This window comes from Rhinolophus hipposideros (genome assembly GCF_964194185.1).
Source record: "Rhinolophus hipposideros genome assembly, chromosome: 19".
NCBI classification, from domain to species: Eukaryota; Metazoa; Chordata; class Mammalia; order Chiroptera; family Rhinolophidae; genus Rhinolophus; species Rhinolophus hipposideros.
In genome coordinates this window covers 33327460-33355459 of record NC_138065.1, presented here as the reverse complement: position 1 = coordinate 33355459, position 28000 = coordinate 33327460, and the positions used below count along the sequence as shown (strand labels likewise).

The 28000-nt window shown below is 46.9% G+C and overlaps 1 protein-coding gene across 3 annotated transcripts in view; it reads left to right on the top strand.

The window, feature by feature from the left end:
* The window catches only part of PLXNA2 (plexin A2), a 207751-nt gene that overhangs the window by 93656 nt on the left and 86095 nt on the right, over positions 1–28000 (top strand). For all 3 annotated transcript variants that reach the window (XM_081025609.1, XM_081025608.1, XM_081025610.1), the window contains one exon: positions 1667–1801. In XM_081025609.1, the coding sequence (XP_080881735.1) occupies positions 1667–1801 (135 nt within the window). The remainder of the gene's footprint in view (positions 1–1666; positions 1802–28000) is intronic.

The window sequence follows — 28000 nt, the reverse complement described above, 5'->3', positions numbered from 1 at the left end:
GGAAGGAGAGGACTCAATCTTAAAATTTTCTAGAGAAAATGTCTTTTGACTTCATTTTGGACTAGGGTCCACGATAATTTATCAGTTGGTTCATAGTTCATGTCCTTTCAACAGGCATTTCTCAAGCATTCCCTTGTGTCCATCACCAACTATGTTCCAAGCCCCATTCTAATCCTCAAAGGTTATAAAGGAAATAGAAAATGCGTTCCTGCCTTCAAAATGTTGACGGATGTACACACAAGTGAAGCAATTAGAGAACAATTTAAATAGGTCGTCGATACATGTTAGCTAGTACATATACAATGAACAAATCAATTGATTATTATCCTAGAGCAAAACATCTGGTAGGAAAAAAAAAGGCATCAAGGTGAGGTGCAATTAGTGTGGTGGACAGATTGCGGAAGGAGGTTGGAGAAGGCTTCCTGGAGGAAGTGGGACTTGAGCTAGAGGGGTTTCTATGCGTAGAGGACAAAGAAATGAGCCACCAGATAAGGAATATTGGTCAATAGTCAGCCACTACGGGGGGTGCAGGGGGATGGGTCCCAGTCAAATCAAGGACTCCTAGCCACCAACTTTTGGATGGCCTTAGGAACTTCTCCCACTAAATCTCAGCATTCTGTACGTATAGTGGTTAGACTAAATTAATGCTTTTCAAGTCCCAAGACCAGCAGCATCCACATAACCTTGGAGTTTGTTAGAAATGAAAATTCTTAGGACTCATTCCCACTGAATCAAATGCTCTAGGGGTGGGCCCAGCAATACATTTTACCAAGCCGTCCCCATCCCCCCACCCCCAGTGATTCTCAGGGCATGCTAGTTTGAGAGCCACTGTATTACATCAGTGCTTCTAGACTCTGGCCACTCATGAGATTCACTTAGGGAGCTTTGAAACCCAAAAAAGATGCCTAGACCCCACCCACAGAGACTCTGATGAATGGACCCAGCCCTGACATCCCTATTTTTTAAAACTCCCCAGATAATTCTAATGTGCAGCCAGGATTGAGAAGCACTAGGTTAGATGATGATGTCCAAGTCCTTTTCTGGCTTACTTACCCAGGATGGACTCTGAGAGACTGAGCCAGGATTCTCGGCTCACTGGATCTCACCAGGTAGATTTGCAGACGTTCAGGGAATATGTTTGGGGCCAGAGAGACATTCCTGAAATCCTAAAATCTTGAATCTCTGGATGACCATCTTTACGATGGTTTGTGTGATTGTCTTACCATCCTTCTACCTGAGACAGAAACTCTCTATACAGATGTTAATTTTTTCACTCCAAACACAAATGTGCACAAGCACATACTCACTTGCAGTCACACCCATCACACAGTGCAATGAATATATGTAGACACACACAAGAAGAACCATATAGGGATATTCAGAACCACACCTAAGGGCATATATATGACTCACAAATAAACCCACTATCAGGAATCCCAGACTCAGCACACTCAGACCACCTGAAAAATTCTTCTTTTTTGGTGGGATGGGCTGTTTGAATTAAGGTGCACCTCTGTCTTCTCTGCTGCCAGCGTGGTTCGGGGTAGCAATTGGTGGTGGGGTGGAATGATTAGTTTCTATCAAGCTACGTGCTCTAGGCTGAGGCAGGTAAACCACAGAGGATTACTGAGCACAGATACTGAGGAAGCTCTTGTTTCTTTCCCAGATTCGAGCCGATGGTCCCCCCCATGGCGGGGTCCAGTATGAGATGATCTCTGTGCTCAAGGATGGGAGCCCCATCCTCCGGGACATGGCCTTCTCCATTGATCAGCGCTACCTGTACATCATGTCAGAGAGACAGGTAAGTTCCAGCACAGATCCTTGCTTTCCAAAGCCCAGGAGGAGCTGATAACCTGTGACTTCTGTTCAGGAGCTGTTCCACCTAACAAGGGACACCCCTGGGCTTGCTGCTCAGGAGTCCTGGGAGAGGTAGAGTCCATGGAGGCTTTTGCAGGGAGCCAGAGAGAAGCAATGGGTGGCAGCCACTTCCCGCAGGCTTCTTTTTAGTCTACAGCCCCTGTCTCAGCGCGTGATGAACAGCCCCGCAAGGATGGGCCAGACTTCACAGAGCAGCTTGGTGTGATTAGGAGGTAGATTTACTGCTCCCAGGCCCACAGAGTCTGCTGCTCAAGGGAGCCAAAGAGGTGTAAATAATCCAAGTCTCCAGGCTGGGCCCAATCCTGGGAGAGACAGACCCAAGAGAGTGCCCCTGAAGGAGATAAAAATCTTGGTCTGCATGTTAGACTGGGCAGGGTAGAAGCTGGCCAGCTCGAGGATGCTGGAGCTCCTCCTGCAGAGCTGGGGAGCTCTGAGAAATACTTATGCCCCCTACTTGGTAACAACTGACCAGGTCCCCCACCCACTTGGATGGAGTGTTATCTCCCCAGATTGTATTTGTTCTGGCTATGTAAGGGTGCAGAGAGAAGGCAAATACAGGGAGAGCCATGGTGAAGGGCAAGACAAGCAGAGAAGACAGGGGATTCACCAAATCAATGGAGTTGCAGAAAGCAAAGCAAAAACCTTAGGAAAGTCTGGTTTTTTCCATTCATTCAGTAAGTGGGTCAGCAGTTGTTCAGCAGAAGTGGTGATCTTGGCATTGACCTCAACACAGTAAGCCAGCTAAAAGTCAACGATGGAGAAAAAAGACTATCAATCTCTCTTGGTCCTGAGGACAATGACTTAGGCTAGGCAAGGAGGCTGGAGTGGAGGACCAGTGAGCTTTCACAGGGTGCCGCCCAGGTCGTGTGTCATTCTCAAAAAACTGCCGAGATTCCGGGTGACCTTGATCAGCGTCACCCTGCCCAGAGTTCTCTTTTCCTCCTTTCTTGTTGAATGTAAGAATTCTGAATTCAGGGATGATGGATGAGTGGAGGGAGGAAGGAAGAGGCGAATGGGCACATGACAGCATAAGGGAAGCAGTGATGCAGGTCTAACTTGAAAATTACTTCTTGAGAGTAGATGACACAAATCATATGCTAATCGTATGCAAATTACACCCAGATCCTCTTGAATCCACCTGTCTTCTTACCTCCTTTCATGTGGCCCCTGCAGTTGAGGCATAAACAGGTCCAGATGGGAACTTGATAAAGCTGGAGGGGGCTTTGCCTAACCTAGCGTGGGAAAGCCAGCCTTGGAAGTGAACACTGACCTATCATTCCAATAAACCAGTTGGTGCCTCCCCCCATCCCCAAAAAGCATTACTGGGAATATATTGGGAACAATGTACTGGGAAATCATCAAAATGAATGGGACTTGGTTGCTGCCCTGAAATTGAAGTCTAGAAATACTCTGTCTTTTCTTCCTATTCTTTCTTATAGACAAAAGGTTATTTTTAAATAAAAATGGTAGATGGTCACTATACAAATCCAACCAATACATACAGAAAAGAAAATAACAACAAGAATATACAGATAGAGGGATGGATAGATAGATGGCAACCTGGATAGGTGGATAAAAGGATGGTCAGATGGATCAAACAGACCCACATTATACATGATATTTTCAAAAGACATTATACATGGCTGAGGACCAGGTGGTTAGAGCTCTTTCTTGGGTTCCTTGAGCCCAGCGAAGTGGAAAAACAGGAACAGCAAACACAAGTGACCGATGAGGCCTTAGTGAAACCAAGATGTCAAGACATGCATTTTTCGGTTGCTTGTCTTTTTCTCAAATGGGATGTTTTCTGAAATTGCATTCAAAATGCGATCAAAGAAGAGGGCCTGGGCCAGTGCTGGAGGCTTATGAGTGGACTTCGGGGGATGTAATGGCCTCTTGAGACCATAGCTGGCATCACCTCTGAGATCATCAGCCCTGGCTAAACCAACTTTCCACACAGCTTATTTCTAAGTATCCTCTTCTTCATCCTCATCTTCTGCCCCAGATGCCAATTCCTGTAACAATCTGCACCAGACAGAGGGTTTCCGCAGTAGCCAGTCATACTGAGTAGATGTAGGAAAAGTTTGGGTTGAAAACCCTGGGGCTGTCTCTAGTCAAGAGAGATGTTAATCCAGGGAGCTCCCCATGCAGGTGGAGCTGTGATCGGCAGGCAAAGTCTAAGGCGGATGTGTGGTGGCGCACTGAGGCCTGTCACCTGGAGAACTGTAAATCATGTAGAAATAGGTAGCCCCGTGACTTCAGCAGGGGCTCGGGTCCGGGATGAGGACCAAGAACCGCTCAGGAGGCCCATCTGTCTGAATCCGAACAGGTCCGAGTAGAGTGTTCGCAGACAGCTCAGAAAGGAAACTGTTTAACGTGTGGCAACAGGTCAGTGAACATGAAATCAGATGACTTGGGTTCTAGTGTGGTTTTCACTATAACCAGAAGTATGACACTCTCGTAGCTCCAGTTTCCTCCCTTAGAAAATGAAGGAGTTGCATCAGACAATAGGGTCATCTCTGAAGTCCAAAGCTTCTTATTGGGATCCACCTCAACTTTTCACAGCCAGGTGGCCTTAGACACGTCACTGCACCTCAGTGTGTTTGACAAGGGTCAGTGTGTGGCCCGGCAGAGACAACAAATGGGAATTTGTTTTACACTACCCCAAGTGCCACACAAATAGCCGTAGTGAGGATTTTATATGGCTCCTTCCAGCTCTCAGGCTTTCTGGTTCCATTACTCAGCAGAGTAGTGGCTGTGAATGGTGATGAGAAGGAAGTGAAGTGGCAGGTTGGTACTTCCAGGAGGCCTCAGGCTGAGCCAGAAGGTTTATGTTCCAGTCCTGGTCCCACTTCTAACAAGCTGGATGACCTGGACCCTTAACCACTCAGGGACTCAGTTTTCTCACCTGAAAGGTAGAATAAATCTCTCTCTGCAGTCTCTTTCAGATCTTAAAGAGGCTGTCTAAGGTCTTGGCGTTGGAAAGACAACACCAGTAGAAAGGCTTGAGGTTAGACCAAAAGAAGAACTTTTAAAATGAGAGTTTATGAGGCCATGTGTATTTATATGAATTTTCCCCCAAAGGGTGAACACTGCAGATAGGGCAGAAATGCTGACTGGTTATGGATAAGTGTATTCCTGTTTTGAGGCAGTGACTTAAGACTTTGGAGTTGTCTAAAAGACCTAAGACTTTATAAGACATCATGGGAATGAGGCTTCCCATCACTTCACTTTGTAATAAATCTCTGGGCTGCCAACTCTCGTTCCTACTTTCACCTTGTCCCCAACTCTTATCTCTCTGTTTCCCTTCCTCACCCCCAAACATGGCACCTATTGTATTCTTGATGCCATCCATCATCTGAGAGTAAAACCAAGTCTCTGGTCTCAAGTTCTGCCTAGAGAAGTTTTCATCTTCCCACAGAGCTAGAACAATCCAGTACAGCTCTGTACTACCCCGTCTCTCTCTGTTAATTAAACGTAATTAAGAAATAGAATAGGACTAGCAAGAAGTGTTGGGTTGTTAGTGCCACTGCCTCTAACAAGCTGGGTTAATGTACTGTTAATAGATCTAAGGTCATCCAGTCCCAGGGGAAAATTTGGGAACCAGTTCCCCTATCCTGTTAATCGTCCAGGTACTCCACTGATAGGATGCCCACCTGGCTCTTCCCTAAAAAGTCCACCCAGCTTCCTCAACAGTGAATTGACAGATGTTACGGGAGTGAATACAAGTCACTCCCTTATCTTCAGTGTCTAATGGAAGTCAGACAGTGAGTCCAGGGAAAATCAGGCTGCGAGCCAAGTGAAAAACTGAGCAAGATGAAAAGAAACTCAATAGCCCCTGTTTCCACCCAACTTGTCAGGCTGGCCACTCCCAGAAAGGGAATCTAACTCCACACTCAGGATGGATAGGAAAAGAGTACAGGGATGGAAGCAATTATTCTATTTTATACTTTAATTAGTTTGAATTAGCAGAGGGAATAGAGGCATAAAATGATCCAGCGAAGGGTGAAATGGAAAAAGGGAGTCACAGTGGAGAATGGATGTGTGCAGGCTAGAAAGGGCCTTGAGATCAGCAGAAAGGCTGGTGGTGGGTGTGTGGGGGGTGGGTGGGGGCTTGGGAGCTGCTGTCTATTTCAAGGCCTGGAGAGGCAATATAGCACAATGGTTAAGATCTGGAGCATAGGAGTCAGACTGCTTTCCATTCAATCCATGGCCACTTCCTGGGCATGTGGCTTTGAGAAAGTTATTTCACGTCACTAAACCTCAGTTTCTTCATCTGTATAATGGGCCTACTAACGGTAAGTGTTGTGAGGATTGAAAGAACATACATAAATGACCTAACACTGTGTCTGACACACAGTCAGTGCTTTCAAACAGTGGCAGTGGATAGCATCATCGCTGTTAATAGTCGTTTCATTAGAAGTTCTCTGGAACCCCAGAGAGGGCAAGAAGCATTTCCACTTAAATTATGGCTGGGACAGAGTTCTCAGTCTTAGTCAAACACCTCCGACCTGCTATTCCTGCAGCTGCCTCCCAAGGGACACCTCAGAAGCCTCTGGCCTGGCCGAATGACAGCATCAGGCCGAGTCGCTCATAATCTGCTATTTATTTTTAAAATCCAGGAATGTGCCCAGCAGACTAAACAGTCTCGCTCCCCTTGGTACAAGCAGAGGCAGCCCTGGGCCCGCATGTGAGGCTTAGGAGGCCAGCACCTCAGCATCTGTGGAGAGAAGGGAGGGGACCCTGAGTCCTGGTCATCCCCCCACCCTCAGGGCCCTGTCTGGCTCTGTGTGTAGACACTAGGCCAGAAAGGGGCTGTCTACTCGGCTTTCCATTTTTGGCCTCATCAGGTAAGCAAACCAGTCTCAAACTCATTGCAAAAGATGGTCTCCCATTCTCCAAGTAGTGGACACTGAGACCCCAGTTCTGAAGGCCCTGAATTTGTCTGTAGTTGGCACACTCTTCTGGGCATTTATTGCAACATAACCAATCACTTCAAAATTTAGGGGCATAAAACAACCATATATGAAGCTCACAGACTGTGTAAGTGAGGAATTCAGATGCAGTGCACCAAAGAGAGCTTTCCTCTTCTCTACAACATGAGTAGCACGGGGTGACTAGAATGAGTAGGGGCTAGAATCGTCTGGAAGCTACTCCTCTCACATGTCGGACAGCTGGGAACTTACATAAGGCCTCTCCCCGTGTCTTGGGCTTCCTTTTGGTGGCCTCAAGATAGTCACCCTTTGGGAGCATGGCAGCTCATGGCATACATGGCAGCTCAGGGCTACAAGAGTTGGGTAGAAACTTGATTGCCTTTTTTATGACTTAACCTTAGAAGTCACATAGTTCTCTCTTCCACCCACCTCTTCACCTCTCTGCGGCCAGTCCCCCCAGGTGATTCTGATGCGTGTAGCCCACGAGCACACTTTGAGAAAGAAGGCTCAAGGCAGATACATACACGGTTTCCTGTATTTCTCAGCGCTCCTGCGGCAGCATTGCATCAGCCTGCTCAGAAAGCTGTCCCCCTTGGTGGTCCCCCTTTGGTACTCAGGGCAGTGGGTAACAGGAAACGTACCCGCATGGATTACAGGAGACGGGCTTTTTAACCACCCCACTTTAAGTCATTTAAGGGGCATGAAGAACTTTGGGCATTATTAGAAACAAATATTACTTGGAAAGATTGTGAAGTTACCCTTCTCTGAAGGTCTCAAGTGCAGGACAGATTCCCCACCCCTAGTTCCATGCGTTGGGTGGTGAACTGTAGAGGGTGAGGAAGAATACACCAAATCCGTCCAAGTGCCACACCAGCAATGTCCAGCCAGCTTCCCCAGATAATCGATTTTGGTTTCCTTGGTTTGGGGGTGGGCCTGTCAACTATAAACTTGGACCTAGGGTAAAAAACAAGAAGCATTTTCAAAGGGCCTATTGTAGTAGTGAGTCTCCTACCTGTGGCCAAAGCCGCTGAACGGCCAAGCCCTAAAGGCATCTGAAGACTTGAGGAAGGAGAGAAAAAATATGGGAACGATGCTTCCAGATGTCCCCTGCTCATTTATTTTGACATCTCAGACTATTATTTTGATTCTGCACATTTGTTTAGTCCAGGCGATAAAGCTTCCCAGGGCGCAGGCCGAGCGTGCCAAGGTATATTTTTACAAGGCGGTGGAAGTCTCAGTAACAGGAGCCCTGCCTGCTGCCTGGGCTGGGAGGCCTGGGCTGAGCCACAGGGAGGAGAGAATGTGAGGGGGCAGGGGCTGGAGTGGAGCCTGAGGGACTTTGGGGAGAATTACAGAGTTTGCAGATTAGGAAAGTGAGGATAAGCGAATTTCTGCTGCACTTTTGTTTTCAAATGTGTCACTTTCAATCCAAGCCTTTGATGCACATGTGTTTCTGGTTAAGGATGCAGGACCCCAATGTGGGCCAGGAGCTGAGTGCACATCTCAGTGCCTTTCCCAGAGGAAGGGCGGAATCCTCCCTCCTGGGGGAGGGGGAACAGGGAACAGTGGCCACCCCAAGCCAGGGGTTTGCATTTTCCCTCTGTCTTTCCCCCTGTTTCAAAGAGGCTGACAGGGAGCTGATTCCTTGGCTATTAATATTCTTATTGGAGCATTTTTGATAAATATTTTCACACGAGGGAAAGGAAATGCAAACCCACCCTATTAATCAGACATTTGGCTTGTTGTATTTAAGGGAGAAAACTCCAGCTTCTTATTTTAAAATCCTTTGGTTTGGAAAGAAATGATTGAACACAATGCCCAGGCTGGGAGAACTGGTGCCAAAAACACTCATTTCTCTAAATGAGCAGGGGGGCTGGAGACTCTAATCCTTGGCAAGGGATTTCATTTCTCTTTCTAGGTAGGTATTTCTGAATGCTGACACTCTGACTGCCCAGAATGATGTTCCCACGACTGAGAGATAGGAACTCATAGTGCCTCAATACCAGAAGGAACCCCAACAACCCCCACACTTGTTTTATATTTATGTATTTCTATGTTATTTATTTATGTATTTATTTATTTTGCCCCCCACTTATTTGAAAATGAGAAAACTGATGACCAGAGAGGGAAGGCCCTGGCCTAGGCCATCCTCTTAATTACCAGAAGAACCAGAATTAATCCTAAATAATGTCCAGCCCAGCGTTTTTTCCCCAACTTAACAATAGCTTCACTCAGCACAGGCCAGAAAGAAAACTGGTTGTGTTAAAAGACTTTCAATTAAAAAATTAAAACAACCTGGGCTCCAGAGAGGCCCTGAAGATTGTCCCAAGGGTCAAATTAAAATAAGGAAAGATTTGCATACATTTGCATACATAGACTCATTCATTCAATAGACCTTTAAGTGTCTACCATGTATAATGCATAGAGCTGTCCACTGACAAGTCATTTGCATATGCAGATATAGGTTGGACAATCTTTCTAACTAATAGGCTAGCAAATACCTTTGAATAGGGCTGCCCTGAAGATACCATGTATCCCCAAAAATAAGACCGGGTCTTATATTAATTTTTGCTCCAAAAGACGCATTAGGGCTTATGTTCAGGGGATGTCCTCCTGAAAAATCATGTTAGGGCTTATTTTCCGGTTAGGTCTTATTTTCGGGGAAACATGGTAGGTACCTTCTTGATTTCTTTCTGCTCTCTTCACTGCTCTTTTTACTGGTAATTGTGCTTTTGTGTAGAGATAAATAAAATAGAATCCCTGCCTTCAGAGAGGTCACATTCAGGAAGGCAGAATGGTGTGTAGATGTATTACAATATAAAGTCAGCACTGCTATAGCAGAGGTATACCATGTGCTCAACAATTGAAGTGAGTCATACCAGACAGGAAGGTACCCGTCCTTGTCCCTCCTTTGGGATTCACCTTTCCTTGGACTACAGCAATCCAGAGCTGGTTAAGCGTCAGAGATTATCTCATGAAGAGTAGCCCTGTATTTTATAGATGAAGACAGGAGACCCGAGGGAGAAGTGACTCTTGAGAAGGGAGGGTCTACCAAGCTAGGCCATGAAGAAGCTGATAGTGATTGATGATGGGCAGCTTCCTGACACCACGAAGAGCATGGGCTCTAGACTCTGCCTGTCTGCCTGGGTTTAAGTCCTGGCTCTAACATTGCTCTGATTGCTGTGTGACCTTGGGCAAGTTTCTTTATCTCTCTCTGTGCATCGGTTTCCTCATCTGCAAAATAGGCGTAATTATGAGATCTGCTTTAGGATTAAGTTAAATGAATGAGTACATAACAAGCACTCTGAACAATACCTGGCCCATATTACCTGCATAATAAATGTTAGTAGTAGTAATTATATTTCTACGGCTGTGTCCCTACACATAATCACCAGGCCAAGCCCTGCAGATCATGTTCTGCATATAACCACACCTGAAAAAGAAAGAAAATGTAACTATCCTGCCTGGCCTCTCAGCTCTACCTTCTTTAAGATGTGTTGAAATCAGCTAACTAACATTTAGGTTATGTTTCTCTTATTTTGGTTTACAAACATGGCCTCAGCTACTACAACAGTCCGTAGGTTGAGATAAGTGGTATTGTCCTTGCTTTTTTTTTACAGATAAGAACACTGAAATTCAATCTGACTAAGTAATTTGCCCAGGGCCACCAAGCTGGCAAACATCAGGGCTTGGACTCTACCCCACACTTCTGAAGCCAAATCCACACCTTGGTTTCCTGATAGGCGCCGTCTGGCGGCCTCATGGGAGCAGAGGGCACCTCTCCTGCTCTCTCTCCACCCAGTTCTAAATTAAGAAGGGCTCAGAGGCGGCCTTCAAGACTCCAGGAGACCAGCACTCACAACTCCTCACTTAACACCTGCTCGGAAACTGGAGCAGTGCACTGTTTTGTTTAAATAACCAATAAAGGAAAGTGAGCACTGCCCTGGGCCTTACGTGAACAGTCACAGGAACTGTTTCTGATGGCCCGAGTGGAGTAGGAGAGAGAGCCACGGCTGAAGTTGCTGCTGCTGTTTATCGTATGCAACAGGCCAGGCACTTCACAAGCATTATCTTGACTCAATACAACAACATTGAATGACAGGTATTATCACCCCCATTGGATACATGAGGAAGACTCAGCAAGGTTAGGTGACCCGAGCAAGGCCACTCATATAACTCATAAGAGGCAGAGCCAGGTTGAAGTGCAAGTCTGTGTGATTGCAAAGCTCCTGCCCTGCCTGCCTTCCCCCAACACCAAGGAGACCCACTCAGGAACTCCAGTGGGTGCCGTCATGACTCCCCTGCACATCTCTATATGCACAGTCAGCCTATCTGGCAAAGGCAAGCCTTTGTGAGGAGAGCAGATACAGAATACATGAGAGGCATTGCACCCAAGGCCCGATTCAGCCACTTGGGTGCAACTCCAGGGGTGAACCAGACAAACTGGTATTGGCTCAGAGGCTGGCGCCAACCAGGGGTTCTTTGGTTCTAAAAAGCTTCTGTGCTTGCCATCTTGAGTCTTACTTATCCAGTCCCAGGGCCCCATGGTGACACCCCAGAAGTTCTCAGCCTGGTTTTTAGCTCCAAAGTTCTCCCTCATGCTCCCTGTGTTGAGTTTCTGTAATTGAATGTGTTTTATTTAGCCCATAACATTTAGTGCCACTTTGGATTTCCAATTAGTCTTCAATCAGACATGAGAGTCTGATGTGTTTTGTTGTTTTGATGCACACAAAAGATGGCAACATCAGAGGAGCCGTCATGAAAAGTTCTTTCCATCTGCTGATGACTAGGACAGTTACTGTGATGTGGAGACACAGCTTCAGAGGGGCCAAGACAGGCCCCAGGCGTCAGGGAAGGGGGAGGGAGGGAAGAGGAAGTCAGTGAGCCTTTGGAAAGAAGCACAATGTGAAGTCTGAGGTGCGTGGCCCAGCCCGAACTACATAGGCCCCTCCAGAGAAAGTGGGAGTGTGGCTGGTGTTAGGCATTATATGACTGGAGGCTCCTTTCTATGTGGGGCGGGGTCCTGGGTGCCCGGTGGGAGGGGAAAAGGGTTGGTCTCTACTCCAGTTGGTTTCTCACACAAGTGGCCTGGGTCTTTTATCCAGAAGAGGTTCCATGCACACAGGGTTCTGTGAGGTGGGAAGCTGAATATCGGTCAGTTTCTCCAGAGAAAAGCTTCTGAGCTCCTCAGCCAGAAGTGACCAGCTGTGCTGGTTTACGGAAATATTGGGGGCTTTTCCTCACTGCCTGTGAGTTCTGGCCAGCCGCCCACATGAGCTGCCTGTCGGACAAGGTTTCTCTCTGGGGCTGGTCCTAGAGATGAAATTTAGAATGCGACTGAGCTGTCAGGGAGTTGGCGGAGGGATGGCAAAGGGGAGAGTGACGAGGGAGTGATCAGTTAGGATTCTGCCTCCGACTAATCATCAATGTGTCTCAACCACTGCAGCTGTGTTAATCAATGCGTCTCAATGTGCATCAATGTGTCTCAACCACTGCAGCTGTGTTAATGCCAACTGGAGCCTCAGTTTCCCCATCTATAAATTGTATTTGAATGCCCCCTGCAGCCAAGACACGTGGGACATTCTTTCTAGCCCTGAGTATGTTTCAAACAGTAGCTGTATGCACAACACTCAGCAGGTGACCTGGGTGTGGTATGCATGCACTTGTGAGAGCAGGGGCATGTGGGGATGAGTGAGATGGAGCAAGCTTGTGTGTTCGGGGGTATCTACACTAATATGGCTCTTTCCTGCTAAAAGGCAGGGCTGTAACCACTGGAGGAAAGCAGGTCCATGTTCCTTCTCCTCAGGGCTTGCTCTGTTTTCAGAGCCCCACTTGCTGCATTTTTCCAGCTGGCCCTTTGATGTTTCTGTAGCCCACTGAGCTCAGGGACCCAACACCTCAGCCACAGTCTTCATTTCATAGTTTGCATGCTACACAGATAAATTCCCCAAACCTTTGCCTCTTTGCACGAAGTAACCTTCCTCACTCCCCCTCCGGTTATTCCCTCTCCTCACCTTTGCAAACAGGTTGGGGTTTGAAATTTGCACCAGGTCGGAGGAGAACTGGCTCTGTCCTCAGCTGTCAGTGGCTTAGCAAACACTCTGGGTTCAGCCACTGTTCCTCAAGTAATGTTTAATGATGAGAAGAGAGAGATGGGAAGAGATGAGAGTCAGGCAGAAGGAAGATTGGAAAGAGAAAAATGGACAGAGCTGAGAACAACGTCTACTTAACCACTCAGCCACCGGAGTAATTCATCAAACAACCTTTGAGGACCTAGTGGGCTCACAGAGCTTGTCTTCACAAAATCAGACATACATGAGGAAAACAGAAAAGTCAGCCGTGAATTCCAATACAGTGTTCAGGGTGCAGGAAATGCATGAGAGGGTGCCACCCAACGGCTTGTGAGTCAAGGAAGGTGAATCATGAAAGAAATGTATTTCACCAAGTGGAATAAAACGCAAAGGAGCATTTCTCAAGTGAAGGGCAGCATGGAGACATGAAAGAGTTCAGCATATTCAGGGCATATTCCCCAAATTTTGTTACTGTTGGAGCTAAAGGCAAGCATTAGGAGGCATCAACCCTCACAGAATATCCATAGCACACAGGCAAGCAGGCTTTAGGTGGACTTAACCCACTAACCCTTACTAAAATGAAAGGAGCCTCAGCCCAAAGATAGGGTGCTTCAGTCTCCCCATCCCCTGCTGTTGCAACATAGGACTTGGGAGCAAACAAGCACGCACCCAACTCTCGGTGTTTCTCCTTCCCTGGCAGCGAGCCCACCAGCAGGCCCCCAGGACAGGCTATGGGGCTAAGAAAAAAGATGGCGGGACTGCGGCCCTTTGTGATCAGGCCAGTCCTGTCCCCCTCAGGACAGCCACGTCTCTGACTGCATGAAATCGTCTGCCCATCTCAGGTTCGTGGGATGAGGGAAAGAGAGTATGTACCATTTCTTACATTCGGTCATTTCAACAGCATGTATTGATGGCAGAAACCTTGCCTGTCTGGACTGCTTCTGTCTCCCCAGGAGACAGTACAATGTTTTGCCTCAATAGACACTTGTTGAAGGGTAGTAAGAGAGGGAGGGCAAGAAGGGAAACAAGAAAAGAGAGAACTATGAAAGGGTAGGGTAATGTAGAGAGCTCATCTTTGGAGGCAGTTAGGTCTGCATTCAAATCTTGGCTCAACCACTGTTTAGTAGGGCCTGGAGTATGCTCTCTCAGCCTCAGTTTTTCGTCTGGAAAGTGGGGATAACGATAATACCTGCCCTCTAGGGTTGCAGAGAAGATGCAGTAGCTAATCCCTTGGACAGAAGAAGCGCCAAACCCGGAACCGGCCCCAGCTAAGCCCTGTTCCTTCCCTCTGGTCGACTCGTGAGCTCCCCATCTCACTGCCACTGAGCCCCTAACTTGTTGCCCATTTTTCATCTTTCTGTCATCTGCCAGTTGCATCTGTTTCTAGCCTCTGTCTTATGAGACAAGAATAAGGAAGGGAAACAGATAAGTGAAGAGGCTCCTTTGCCAATTGTCAGATCCTGCCGTCAGCAGAGCTCACTGTCTGCTTCTCCCTGGGTGCCCGGAAACATCACTGTGACCTTTTATTTACTGGTTGGTCTAGTCAGCCCTTGGCTCCAGGTCTGTCTGCCCACCCCCTCCAGCCCACCCCACACCCTCATCAGAGCAGCCTCGGCTTCCTGCCTCCCATGCCCCATCAGCTACTCTGGTCCCTCTGAGACTCCCTGTCTTCATGATCATTTTCTTAAAAACCTGTGGGCACAAAGAGGAGGCGGAACCAGAATTATTGATCTTTCCTACGCAGAGCTCCCACCAGGGAGGATTTCTGCTGCTGATCCTCTTCCACAGACTTCTCCCATTCCTATTTCACTAGGGAGGTAAACTTCAGCCAGCAAGCGACCTGCCCAGGAGTTACTCAGTAAGTCAGCAGCATTGCCCTGAAGAGCATACGTTTCTCCCAGCCCCTCATCCCAGATTTTGCCCTTGGAGCTTTACCACATGTCTCCTCTTTTTCATCCATTTCCCCGCAACCTCAACCAGTCCTGCATCAGCTCCTGGCCTGGCTGGCCTGCTGCTTTTCTTTCTCCTTCCTCCCTGGGCCCAACCAGCATCCATCTATGGCCCCTCAGCCCCAGGGGATGTGGGGTGGCAGTTGGGGGTGGTGACAAGGAGACAGAGATGGTTAAAAAATGGGTACTGACAGGAAGACATGCCACACAGGTCCCAGGAGGCCAGGAATGAGCCAGGCAAACCGAAACTATCCATGTCTTCATTGGCGGTAGGAGGGTGTGTGTGTGTGTGTGTGTGTATATATATGCATTGCCCCCAAATCTGCTCCTAATCTAAATGACCCCAGGTAGAGTGTGGCTTCTTCCTCCATCGCCTTCAGACCATCTGCCTTGGGCTTCCCAAAGCCTTCATTGCCCATCTCAGACTGGACCAGACTTGCAGTTCCCTTGAATTTGGGGAAAGAAATTTTAAAGCCCTCTTGTTCAAGTGAGCCCTGCTTTCCAAGCTCTCTTCTTGGCCCACACTGTCAGCACCAGTTTTCTGCAGGGAGTGATTTAATGTTCATTTATTCATTAATTCTTTTTTCCCCTTAACTTCATTAGGTAAGATTTATAAAGGTGCTGAATTGGAAAGGTCACCTGTCCCCAGGCCCAGGACACAGTGTGCCTGCATCTCTTCTCATAAGCTTCCTTCCAGGAGTGCTCTGGAGGTGGGGAGGGGAGGGAAGTCGCAGGGAGTAGCAGGAAGAGACCAAAAGCAGAGCGTCTGGCTCCCCAGGAAGGCAGGGCAGGCAAGGGGGAGCCACAGCCTTTGAACATGCTCCTGTTCTGCTCCTGCTCCGTGTTACCTGCTGGCTGTTAGGAGGCCTGATTGCAAGAGGGAAGGACAGGCTCTGTGTTGAGCACATCCAGAATCCTGGCTCTACCTCTTACTAAATTGACCTCCATTATATTATCTCATCTCGTCGGGCCCTCAGTCTCCTCTAGAAAAACTGATAATGATAGACTCTATTTCATCAGGTTGTTGCAGGGGTTAAACAAGACGTTCTATGTAGAGCCCTGAGCCCCGTGCTGGGCACACGGCAAACATTCAACAGCAGCGACTTTTTTGACAAGATCTGGAATTGTCCTGGCACGGACCTAGCCATGTCAGGCAGTGGTTAGCTCACTAACCACGAGGAACTGGTACACAGGAAGTCGGTTTTATTTCCCCAAGAAAAGGAAGCCCACATATTCCATATTCCATGATGGATCCCATCTCCAGAACCACAGGTAAAGCCTCAGCTCATGGAGGAGCCAGAAAGAGCCAAGCTACCACTTGGCATCAAGATTGCTTCCCAAGGCCTCGCAGATTTCGGCAGGAAGTCAGGCTAAACTGGCACCCTGCTCTCTGCCTTGGGCTGGCCGTTCTCATGGTTTCAGGCTCACCCAGCAAATTACCCATAGTCCTGGGCTTTTCCCAAGTCTCTGAGGCCTGCTGGGCTCAGCCTTCAGCTATCTCATCTCAAGGAGCTCTATCTTCCATTAACAACCTCCCTACAAGGAGAGGGAACAGATTGTAGGCTAGAGAACCACGCAGGTATTTTGAACGTGTAGAAAGTCAAGTGTCTGCTTGCTACCACCTCCATCATGTGTCCTTACCCTTATATCCCAACAGAACCCAGAACCATCTCACATCACCCCAATCAGAATGAATTGTGCTCTCGGACCTTCTTTAACTTAGCATAGAAACTACATATCTGCTGAGTACCCATTTGGTATCTCCCCTATTAGGCTCTAAGCTACTAGGAGATCCAGATGCTGTTTAGAAATACCTATCCCCTCCGAACACTGATTGTATGGACAGAACTCAGTGTTTGAGAAAATAATTTTAATAGGAAAGCACAGAGGAAAGAAGGCAGGCAAACCTTTTCTGTGTGCCAAGCTGAAAATATTGGGTTTGAATATGATCACAGAGGATTACAAAAATTAATTTTATTTTATCTAATATTCTTCGAGTTCCAGCCTCTAGAATTCAACATGCAAATTTATGCTCATCGTGCAAATTGGAGCATGCCAGATTAATGGAGAAAATTCTAGTCACCTCACTTTTTCCAGAATCCTATTTCCCTCACCTGAGATCATCTATTTATTTGCCAAGGATACACTAAGGAGTAAATTGCAACAGAGAGAGGAACTCTAGGGCTGTGTGAATCTGGCCAATGCCTCCTCTGTGCTAGATGGAATGAGAGAAATGCTGAGCACTGGACAGCAGCCCTCTGAGGAGCATGGAACTTCCGGGCAGTAGCCACAGGAGACCTACACTGCTGCTCTGGCCCAGGGCAATCCTCACTGGTGTGCAGACCACTTCACATGTTATGATATTAGTTGATACTGTCCTCAGGTGTCCAAATTCAATGAGATTCTTTGGGCATTGTTAAAAAACAATGCTTGACCTTTTAAGGGTGGCAACATTATATCATTTTATTTCATGAAAGAGGGCCCTACAGGACAGGCTGTTTGGTATTGTTATTGTTCCATTTGCACATAGATTTCGTTCTAAAAATAAATTTGGTTCTGTGACTCTCACAGTATTCATTGCAATGAGCAGAGATATACTGGTCACTGAATGGGAAGTGAGCAGCAATCATACCTGAACTTCATGGTCACTCCTCATTATCTGCATTCTTCCTTGGGTCTTTAGCTATGGTTGCTACCACTGCCACCATGCCTGCATCTCTGGATGCTGTAGTTTTTAGTATTATCTTGGCCTGACTGTGGACAATATTCTCTCCCTGTAATTCAAGCTAAATCCATACTGCAACTTATAGGACAGAAAGACCTCACATAACCCTCTTCAGTCAGGTTTGCCTGAAGCATAAGTATTAGTCAGTGGTATCCCTGGTTCCATTTTGCACAAAGTTCAATTTCTTTACCTGTGGCCCTAGACTAACATCTAGCAGTCACAGGGTAGTGATGATAGGTATCAATACAGAACGTGAAGCTGCACACACAATTTAGTGTTTTCTGTCTCTGAGGTCAACTGGATGGAATAGATACCCAGTCATTCCTGAAACACTCATAACAGCTGCCTTAAGGGACACACCTCATGTCAGTTATAAAGCAAAGGTGATTGACATTTCCTGAGTCCAATGAATAGCCTAGTCCTTTTCAATCCAGATTATAAGTCATTTCTACTTCAGGAACTGCCTTTGGCCCAGGGGTGTTGCTTTCCTGCTTCGTAATGCTACAGTCTTAACATAAAAATACTTTAAACATAAACAATGACAGATAACCATTAGAGGAGAGTCATCCTTTTATGTTGTAAAAATAGAGTTGGGAATTGTCACTTTTAAGAGGTAAGAGAGAGACATATGGACAGAATACCAAGTGACTCTCATTTGTCTCTTAACATTAAATCTAAATCATAAAACCATAGACAAGAGACTCTTACACTTGGAGCCTATTTTGTTTTTCTTTCTTTGTGAGAAGCATATGGAGGGTACAAAAAGCACACATTTGAAAAACATGTCATTTGACTGCACTTTGGTTTCCCAGTGGCAAAAATGAAGACTCCAACAGCCTGGTCTCTAAATCGATAACTTAGTGCCTAACCCAATTCAGTGAGATTTCTTATGGAGAACAATTGGACGGTTTCCATTATTTATGACATTGCTGATGTGTGAGTTTAATAAGCTCTGCTCCTTCACCTTCTTGGCTTTGAATTAAGAAATTTAAGAAGTCACTAACATATGCGACAACATCATGAACATTGAAAACATAATATTAAGTGGAAGAAACCAGCCACAAAAGATCACTTAGTGTATGATTCCATTTATATGAAATGTCCAGAATAGGCAAATTCATAGCTGATTGGTGGTTGTCTAGGGCTGAAGCACTTGGGGAGGGGAGGAGAGGCAGTGACTGTTAATGGATATGGAGTTTCTCTTTGGGGATGATAAAAATGTTCTAAAATTGATTGTGGTAATGGTTGCACAACTCTGTGAATATACTGAAAACCATTGACTCATACACTTTAAGTGGGTGAATTCTGTGGTATGTGAATTGAATTATATCTCCATAAAGCTATTATTTAAAAAATCTTAGGAAGGCTGAGCCATAATTGTGTGGCTACTCCAAAACCTCTCCTTCCTCCAGTCACCCCCACCCAAGAAGGCATGGGCACTCAGTCCAGATGATAGCAGTGTATGGCAGCCAAGGGCTCTGCCGTCCGTCTCCTTTTCTCTGCCTTTCCTTTCTCCTGCCTCAGTCTCCTGCTTTCGACTATGCATTATATCTCCCTCCTCCTTCTCCTTCTCTCCTTAGTGATTCCACCAGCCAATGGGCTTTCCTTGACCCCAGAAAGCTGAAAGGGAAGGGCACAAGAGATAGTGAAAATTAATCATAACTGTGATAGCAAATTATTAGCATTACAAATTATTATTAGAGTTGTCCAGGACTTAATTGAATCTTTACAACATAACTATTTAGGGAATAATTATCCACATTTTATAGATGAAGAAACTGAGACTCAAACAAGCAGCACAACATGCCCAAGTTTATCGGGGGCAAAACCAGAATCCACACCCAGGTCTGTCTGTCCTCACAGCCTATTCTGCGAAGCACGATAGGACCTTAAATATGAGGCTGGGTTTGGTTATTTACTGATAAATTATAATAGAAGTAATGCGATGGGGTTCAAAATTCCAGTATCTAAGATCTCATCTGTTGGTCTGATATTTATGGCCATTTATGGATGATATCTGTATAACTGTTCTATTCATTATGGTTTTCATTAAGACTCTCTAATCCTGTTTAGAAGTCTGTTTGTCATTTTTGACTCCTCTGTTTAATCTTGGACAGCCCTAATCCTTCTTCACGACCAGGCAGAGGGAGACAGCTACCCATGGCTGTTTTCGTCTCACAATTGTAAGCAGGCTCTGGTCAGGGCGGGCAGGGGCGATGAGTGTGGCAGGAACATCTGTGTGTTAGGAGTGTATGTGACATGAATATGTGTGTGGGCTATCAGTGTAAGCATGTGATGTGACTACGTGTGAAGTATGTGTGTGCTGTCAGTGTGTTGCTGTGGCATGTGAGTGCACGGTATGAATGTGTGTTTGTGTTTAGGAGTGTGTTTGTACAAGAGTATGAGTTTGTGGAGTGCTGGTGAGTGTGTGTGTCAGGGAGCTGTCATTCATAGATTCTTTTCTCAGAAGCCCAAGAATTTTTGAGTTGAGGCCTAACCAATTGTTTCCAAAGCACAGGGGCTGTTTGCCCACCCCTGCCTACCAGGCCCTCTCCCCTAAGATGACCCTGGAGTTGGGGGCGCCTATGAGTTCACCTTCTCACTTATGGTGGATATTAGTCTTTGCTTAGAGTTCCCAGTGATGGAACGCTTCCTCCCTCCCGGAGTTGTCGGTTTATAGAAAATTTCTTCCATTGGGCTAGTCTTCCCTGGGGGTGGCCTAAAGTTGTTTTACTTTTTAAATTCTTGGTTAAAATGTCTACTCACAAGGAAGAAACAAAATCTAAATGGGGACATCCATTATTGTGTCCTTTGTTGTCCCCAGAGCACAGCCCAAATCTCATTCTCTCTGTTTTGGCTTATGATGTTTTGCTGCCCAGGACACTTCACCCTGCCCCTCCTCAAGCCCCATCTCCTCCCTGGAGCCTTCCCTCTTCCTCAACCCAGCCTCGATTCCCACCTTATCTGAAATCTGCATCCCCAAAAGGGTTTCTAAGAGTCACAATTTTTAACGCAAAAATTTTCTGTCTCTGGGTCAGCTAGAACTCTGGTTGGCCCACATTACACATTTTAACTCCTTATTTCCCTAAAGACTTGGGGCATCAGTGTTACCAGATATGGTGGTTCAGGTTGTGAACTGCACAAAGGCATATCTGGTTAAGGGGCAGGTGGGGGCGGAAACCAAGTCCTCACTCATCTTACCAAGCCGCATGGAGCTTGCACCTAGAGGAGGTGCCTGTTTCAAGTTGCACAGAGGTGCTGTGTTGGTTGGAAGTGGCCGAGAAAGGGAGCCTCAGAGAGTCCAGTCCTGTTGCTGGAAGGCCTCTGGTAGCAGCCCGAAGAATGCTTAATGAGAGACACAGCGCGTGCTGCCCGCCTCCGGTTCCCCACACCTCAGCAGATGAAGTCTGGCCCCACAGTCCTCCTTTGGAAGGCCTTTACCCCGTCTCTGATTAATCCCATCAAGCTCTGATCACCACTTAACTCCACATGCCCTTGTCTGGCTCCAGCTTGATTTTCGCTTCCCAATATCTGCCTTTTAAGTGCCCTAAATCTCTTTTTCACATCTTTGTTTTGTCCTTCCAACTAGTTAGTCAGCCCTAGGAGGACAGACAGCGTGTTTCCATTTATTTTGCTTTCGGCCACCCCTGTGAATCTATCCAAGGACTTTACCCCCACCCCGCCCCCACCCCCACCCCCAGGGGGGCCAAATCAGTGTTGCTGACACTATGCCACCAACTGAAGGAGCAGAGAAATCACAGTTCTGTGCTCATATCCAGGAACTGGGCAATGACACCCCCACCCCCACCACCACCTAAACACCAGCTCACCGGCATCTCAGGGGACACCCACATGTCCACTTGGCCTCCCTCCAGCTCTGGACCTAGTTGTGTCCCTAAGGATTAGAAAATTCTGGAAAAACTCAGCCCATCTCATGGTCTCTCTTTAGTGTAACACAAAGTACAGGACAGGAAAATTAAGAAGTGGCCTCAGCCCTTCACCAGATTAACCTTTAGTTATCACGTAGTGCCTGATCGATTGGATTTCTGATGTACAGTGACTTGGCAGGGACTAACACTGTCCCCTCCTAGACATGTGTTTGGTTTGGATGAGGAACGGGCCCAAGTGAAGGCGGAGCATCCCGACACAGGGCCTTTGGCTGGCTCTGTGACATCATGGCTTTGTCGTTCCTCTGCAGAACAGTGCATCTAGCAAGTCTAGACTGCAACAGCTGGACAAGTATCTCCTGCCTGTTCTTCCTGAAGACGTCCCACCCCAGGGCCCCTGGCCGACTCCCTCCACTTCCATCTCCCCTTTTCAACATCCGTGCCCCGATGCCCCCTCCACAGTCTCTCACACTCCAAAATGAAACATTCGGGCCGTCACCAAATAGCAGTATAGATACTCCATCCCCGCAGGCCCTGAGATGGTAATGCATCACCCATGGTGCGTATCCAGATTATGCTCAGGTGGTTAAAAGTCCAGGTCTAATTAGAGTTCCAGGGAATCGAGCCATTGTATTATTAATGATTCGCCGGCAATGTTCTGATTAAAACAGTAATTTTAATAAGCACAGCTCGATGCTAAGTGTTCACTGAGCACCTAATTACATCAGTTATAACTCCAAAATTATTTAAAATTCCCCTTTTTTTCCCACCAGACCCGGCATGCACCAAATAAAATAGAAATTCAGACAACTCGGTAATCATTTGCTCTAATTAATTTCCTAAGCACCTGTTAAAAAAAAAAAAAAAAGGAAAAATCTTTTGTCTCTCTTCCATCTCCGTCTGTCCCTCTCCACCCCTTTCTATACCCTAGAGGCTCCATGACATCAGGTATATCTGAGGCCACCACTGAAGGTGGCCATGACTAGAAAGCAGTGAGGAAGGTAGAGATTTGAAAGTCCCCGTCACTGACCTCCAGGCCAGAAGAGGCTGCAATGCTCTAATCCCCGCTGAATGCTTAGGCACGGCCGCAATGAGCTGGGGTGGCAGGAGCATGCCAGGGCTTCTGCCCAAGAGCCAGTTCCTCACAGCACCCTGTTTTCATCAGACCAGCTTCTCAGATATTATATCCGATGACTGTGCTTGCATCTCCTGGAAGGCAGAGGCAAATGAGCCAACAGGCTCCCCAGGGGAGCATTTCTCAGGGTCTGTTGACCCATGAGTCACCTGGGTTGAAAAGAGACTTCATTCCCTGAAACAACCCCAGGAGTTCTTTTTTTTTTAAGGAGGGCACAGCTCACAGTGGTCCATATAGGGATTAAACCAGCAACTTTGTTTGGTGTTATTAGCACCACGCTCTAACCAACTGAACTAACCAGCCACCCGACCCCAGGATTTTAGAAAGAATGGTCTGCTAAGCCATGTATCTGAGAGTTGACGCCCAGATTTTGTTGTTGTTGTTTATTTGTTTGTTTTTTAAATTACGCAGTCAAGAAGTTATCATTCGGTCCCCAGAAGTAACAACCATAACCCCCCCCCCCAATCTGTGTGATAAGCCCAATCCTGAACCATGCAGAGTCATGGCCCTCACTTCATGTGACAACATGTGCATGTAAGAACAGCAGTCCTCAGCCTGGTCTGGCCCAACCAGTGTGCTGGGAGATAGAATCAAGGCGCCGCTTTTTTTGTCAGCCACTATCCTTTTTGCTTTCGACGTCTCAGGCAGGCTGCAAAGCTCAACAGCTCACGGTTGGATAATACAGAGACCCTTAAGTCTCAAACACAGTCTCAGTTCAGAATGATAGTGTCCAGTTCCTGACCAGAAGTAAAACTCTGAACGTGACTGAAGCACAGATCATTCTCCTTCCTCAGCCTGGGCTGGCTGCACACCCCATTTGCAGCAATGAGGGATGGGAAGTGTGTTTCTTTTTCTCACTTCTCCCACTCCATCCATCGTGGTTACTGACCCCTTCAGAGGAAGGAGGGAGGAGGGAAGGGTCAGAGACATCCTTTCTCACTTGAACTGGAATTGTCACAAGATAGCCTCATGCTCTCCGAACTGGCTGATGATTCTGATTTGTTTGGGGCTGGGTCCTTAGGAGCTACTTCCTGCCACTTTCCCCTCAGCCCTGATTTTCCAGCACTTCCCTCCACATAGATGCTCACAGTAGAGTCCCACCTCTACCTCCAGGGGGTCCTGTTGGACAGGTCTTAAAATGACTCCAGGCCAGCTCTGCCTCCTGAGGCCCATATCTGGGTCTGGTGCAAGGAAGGACTTCCCATCCTCAGCCGACCACCATCACGGTGAGGGGGAAGGGGCGTTTCAGTGACTTCCCAAGGTCCTGCCTTCACTCTGCCTCCTAAGAACTCACCCACCACCCTCTGGATTTCCTGCCTTCTGGATTTTCCAGTCTACTCTGATCCCTGCAGTCCACGGCATGCACCTCAAGCTTTCCAAGTGGTCCTACTGAAAGGTGGCTTAGTTTCAGCACTCCAGGAGCTTCCTTCAAACATCTCACAGCATCCCCTCTTTGTTATTCCTGGCCCCTTTTATTTCTTTGATCTGGCTCTGTAGACCAAGGATGAAGAGTAGAAGAATCATGAACCTGGATCTTGAGAATCTACTCTGAAAAATTGCCTGACAGTCTGCCACCTTGCTTTAGGATGCAGCATTCATTTTATCTTGGTGCATTGGTGGATGCTTTAATTTTGAAATCCAATAGGAATTAGAAAGGTGGAAACTGAGGCTCCGCGTGGTTAAGTGTATTACCCAACACCCAAGTTGAGTACATGGTGAGGCTGAGCCAAGTTCTCTCTGACTTTAATAGTTGTGTCCTTTCCATGACACTATACACCTCTGCTGGGTTATAAAAACATTAAGTCCATTAAAAAAATAATAAAAGCCTTCATGTCACCTAATGGATCCCAGCAGAATGCCGGAGCCTCAGCCACACCTAGAGAACCTTCACGTACTTCTTAGTACATTTACTTAAGGAGCTTAAAATAAAACCTGGATCACTGGGCAAGTGTGATTAGCTTCTCAGCAGGTATTTATAGACCTGTTTTATGTAAGAAACTGAAGTTGGAGCATACGGGGATATCTCATTTGAAGAAATAAAAAGCAGAGCTCTATGAGTAACCTAAGAAGACTTTAAAAGTGCAGTTGAGTCCTGTCAACTGGGCAGGGAGTCAGATTCTAAATTCAGAGACAGAGAAGTTGCAGAGTTTGGTCATGGAAGGCTGCATGGAGGAGGGGGAGCCCAGGGTGATGGGCAGGAGAGGGGAGGACATTCTGACTGGCAGGGCTGTGTGAGCAAAGGAGGCAGGACTGTGCAGAGCATGAGAGCAGGCCAGCCTGCAGGAGTTGGGGGTTGATGCTGACAGAAGGCACCTAGAGTGGAATTGTCAGCCTGGTGGGTAGCAGAGGTTAAAAGGCTGAAATACCAGGCTATAGTGTTTGGACTAGAGGCAATTTTTCTTGTTGTTTTTGATTTTTGTGGGGGGGGACTGGGGGTTATTATTGTGGGGTATTTTTTAGCTGAGGCCATTACTATAAAACACTGCCTCTTGGAAGGCCTCCCTGATTTGCCCTTGCTCTTTGGTCTTGTAGCAATACCACATCTCAATTATAGTGCTAACATTTCATTACAATTTGGGCGTTTTCCATCTTCCTCAAAAACTCAGTGCTTCAGGATCAGGGCCATGTCTGGTCATCTTTTGAACTTCCTATCTGCACGGAATATATAGCAGGTGCTTAATATGGATTTATCAATAATAACTAACAGCTATATGCCAGGCACTGGGCTAAGTGTTTTCTAACCTGTGCCATCCTTCATGTTCAGAGGCAATTTTGTGTAGAAGTTCAGAGCATGAGTTAGCCTGTGTAAGTTTGAACCCCAGCTCTACAACTTACTGGCTATGTGACTTTAAGTGAATTCACTGAGACTCCTTGTGCCTCTGTTTCTTCTTCATCCACAGATAGTAAGTCTTATGTAACTATGTACTATTATCATCATCATTTCACCAACCAACAAATGAGGCTGAAAGCTAAGTAACGGGCCCAAGGTCACGCAGCTAAGGAACAAAGGGGCTGGGATGTGGACCCAGACAGTCTGACTCTAGGCCCCATGCCTTCACACATGACACATTTTTGAAGAAAAGGAAAAAAATGAGGGTGTGCAGAACACAACTCATGTGGAAAGAATAGAAGGGAGACCAGGGAGGCCCTCAGCCCCCATCCCGCTGTGAGGATGGGGCCTGTGGCTGGGGCAGGGGGAGGGAGGCTGCAGGAACGCAATGACAGGGACAGCTATGGGGTGCAGCATAGAAGGAGAAACGCAACACCTCTTGTTTTCTTCCTTTCCGTTTTGTCTCCTCCACCCTGGCCTTCCATGATCTACCCTCAGATCCCTTTGCTTAGCAGCGGCCATGCCCTAATACCTGTCCACTCCTGGAATTCTCCCCACATCTTCTCATGGGTGTTCTTTGCTGATGCTCTCCTCTCCTCATGGAATGTCTTTCCTCCATTCCTGTTTATCAAAATATCACCAAGTTTTCAAAACTGCCACAAATGATGACACCTCCCTTGTCCCTTCAGCCAAAAGTGATCACTCCCAGCTCGGAACCTCCTGTATGACAACTTTTATGACATCTTTTACTTTCTAGCACACCCACCAGAGGGTGTGCTTCTTGAAGGTACTGTAAGCCCATGGCTAACTTTTATTTGTACCATCATAGTCCAAGACTTGATACCTGGTCTGTTGAATAAATGCATAGATGAATATTGAAGGATTCATACCGAGATGGACTAATGAATGCGCGAGTGAATGATAAGCAAATGAACAAATTATAAGTGCCAGGTGTATTTCAACCACATGCAGGTCTACTCGGTTATAAATCAAGTCTACATGAATGTAGATCCACAAGGCCAGGCCAATCAGCCCGTACTGACTAGTCCCCAAATACAGAGCACTGTGGCCCTGTGGTCATTGCTGCCTCAGTGGGATTGTCTTTATCCAATTGACCAGCCTATACGGGTTCCCAAAGCAGCCCAGTGCCACAGGATCCAGCAAAGGATGGGATCCCGCCTGCCTTGCACATTACCACCTTGCCAAGTTTTCATCAATGACTGAATGGCATGAATGCATACGTGAGCTCTAGACAGAAAGGAAATAACATTGTTTTTAATGTAAATGTATATTTTTTTCCTTAGGCAGAGATTTATCCTGTACTCTTCTCTCTTTCTCTCTCTCTCTCTCTCTCTCTCTCTCTCTCTCTCTCTCTCTCTCTCTGTCTCTCTCTCGCTCGCTCTCTCTCGCGCGTACGCTCTGACACACACACACACACACACACACACACACACACACACACACACACATACTCACCCACTCATCCACTCACCCACCTACTTACTTGTCCTAGGAAGTTGTGACAAGAAACTGCTGTGTTCTTCCCAAGAGAGCTAGCCACTTAGCATACTAAGAATGAGAGAGAATATTATCAGATCTGATGTCGAGAAGGACAAGATGGCCATGTCTCAGATGGTTAGGAAGGAAAGTTGACAGATGATTGAGAAGATGTGCTCCATGGGTCCACTGGAGAGCAGAATTCTGAATTACAACGTGAGGCTCCAATGACTACTTGTCTACTCAGAATTATACAGCAGACAGCTTAGGAAGAGGGGTACAGGCCGGTCTCAGAGCCAGGGCCTATGGAGAAAGCTGAGCCGGCTGAGTTTTTTCTCATGTACACAGCTGTTGACTGGGGTGTACTAAAGAAGGGCCTGGGCAGTTGGGCTTGACCAAGTCCAATTCCATCACATATGCCATTTGGTAGGATTAGTCTCCCTATATCAAGATGACCTGAGAATTTCAACGTGGAGTTCCTTCAAAATCTCAGAAGCAAATTCCAGGGAGGGTATCAAGCATGGAAAATTAGCACACCAGAGTCTCTTAAGAACCTGCCAGCTTGTATCAATAATTGTGAGCGCCAACATCAGAGCCGGAAGTGCAGTTGAGCACCCAGAGGCAGAAACTGGAGCTTGGTTGGGAGGAACTCTGCCAAAGGGAGAGTTATGATCCCCTTCAAGAGTAGTGATGTCCTAACGCCCCACTTTGCCTCTTATAGAAGGATTTCCTGAGTCCTCAACTCAAATAACACAGAAGTTAGCCCCTGCCTACTACCCAGGCCACAGCAAACGTGTTCTTACCCCAGATCTCTGACCAGCCTCTTCTTGGGCCCAATGATTTCCACTGCAAACCTCAGCTTTCTAAGCATGTGGGCCCTAGATGTTTCACAGAGAATTTGGGATCAACTGACACTCCAAACCCTCTTGTCTTGCTCTCCTGGTGACTGGAACTTGAGGGGTCGGGCCCAGAGGCCAGAGCCTATGAGACAGATGTTTAGCTCTTAGATCAAGTCAAGCTCTCTGTGGTAAGGCTGGACTTGGGTTCCGTGCATCCAGGAGCCTCCCTGAAATTGCCTGAGCAAATAGAAGTGTGGA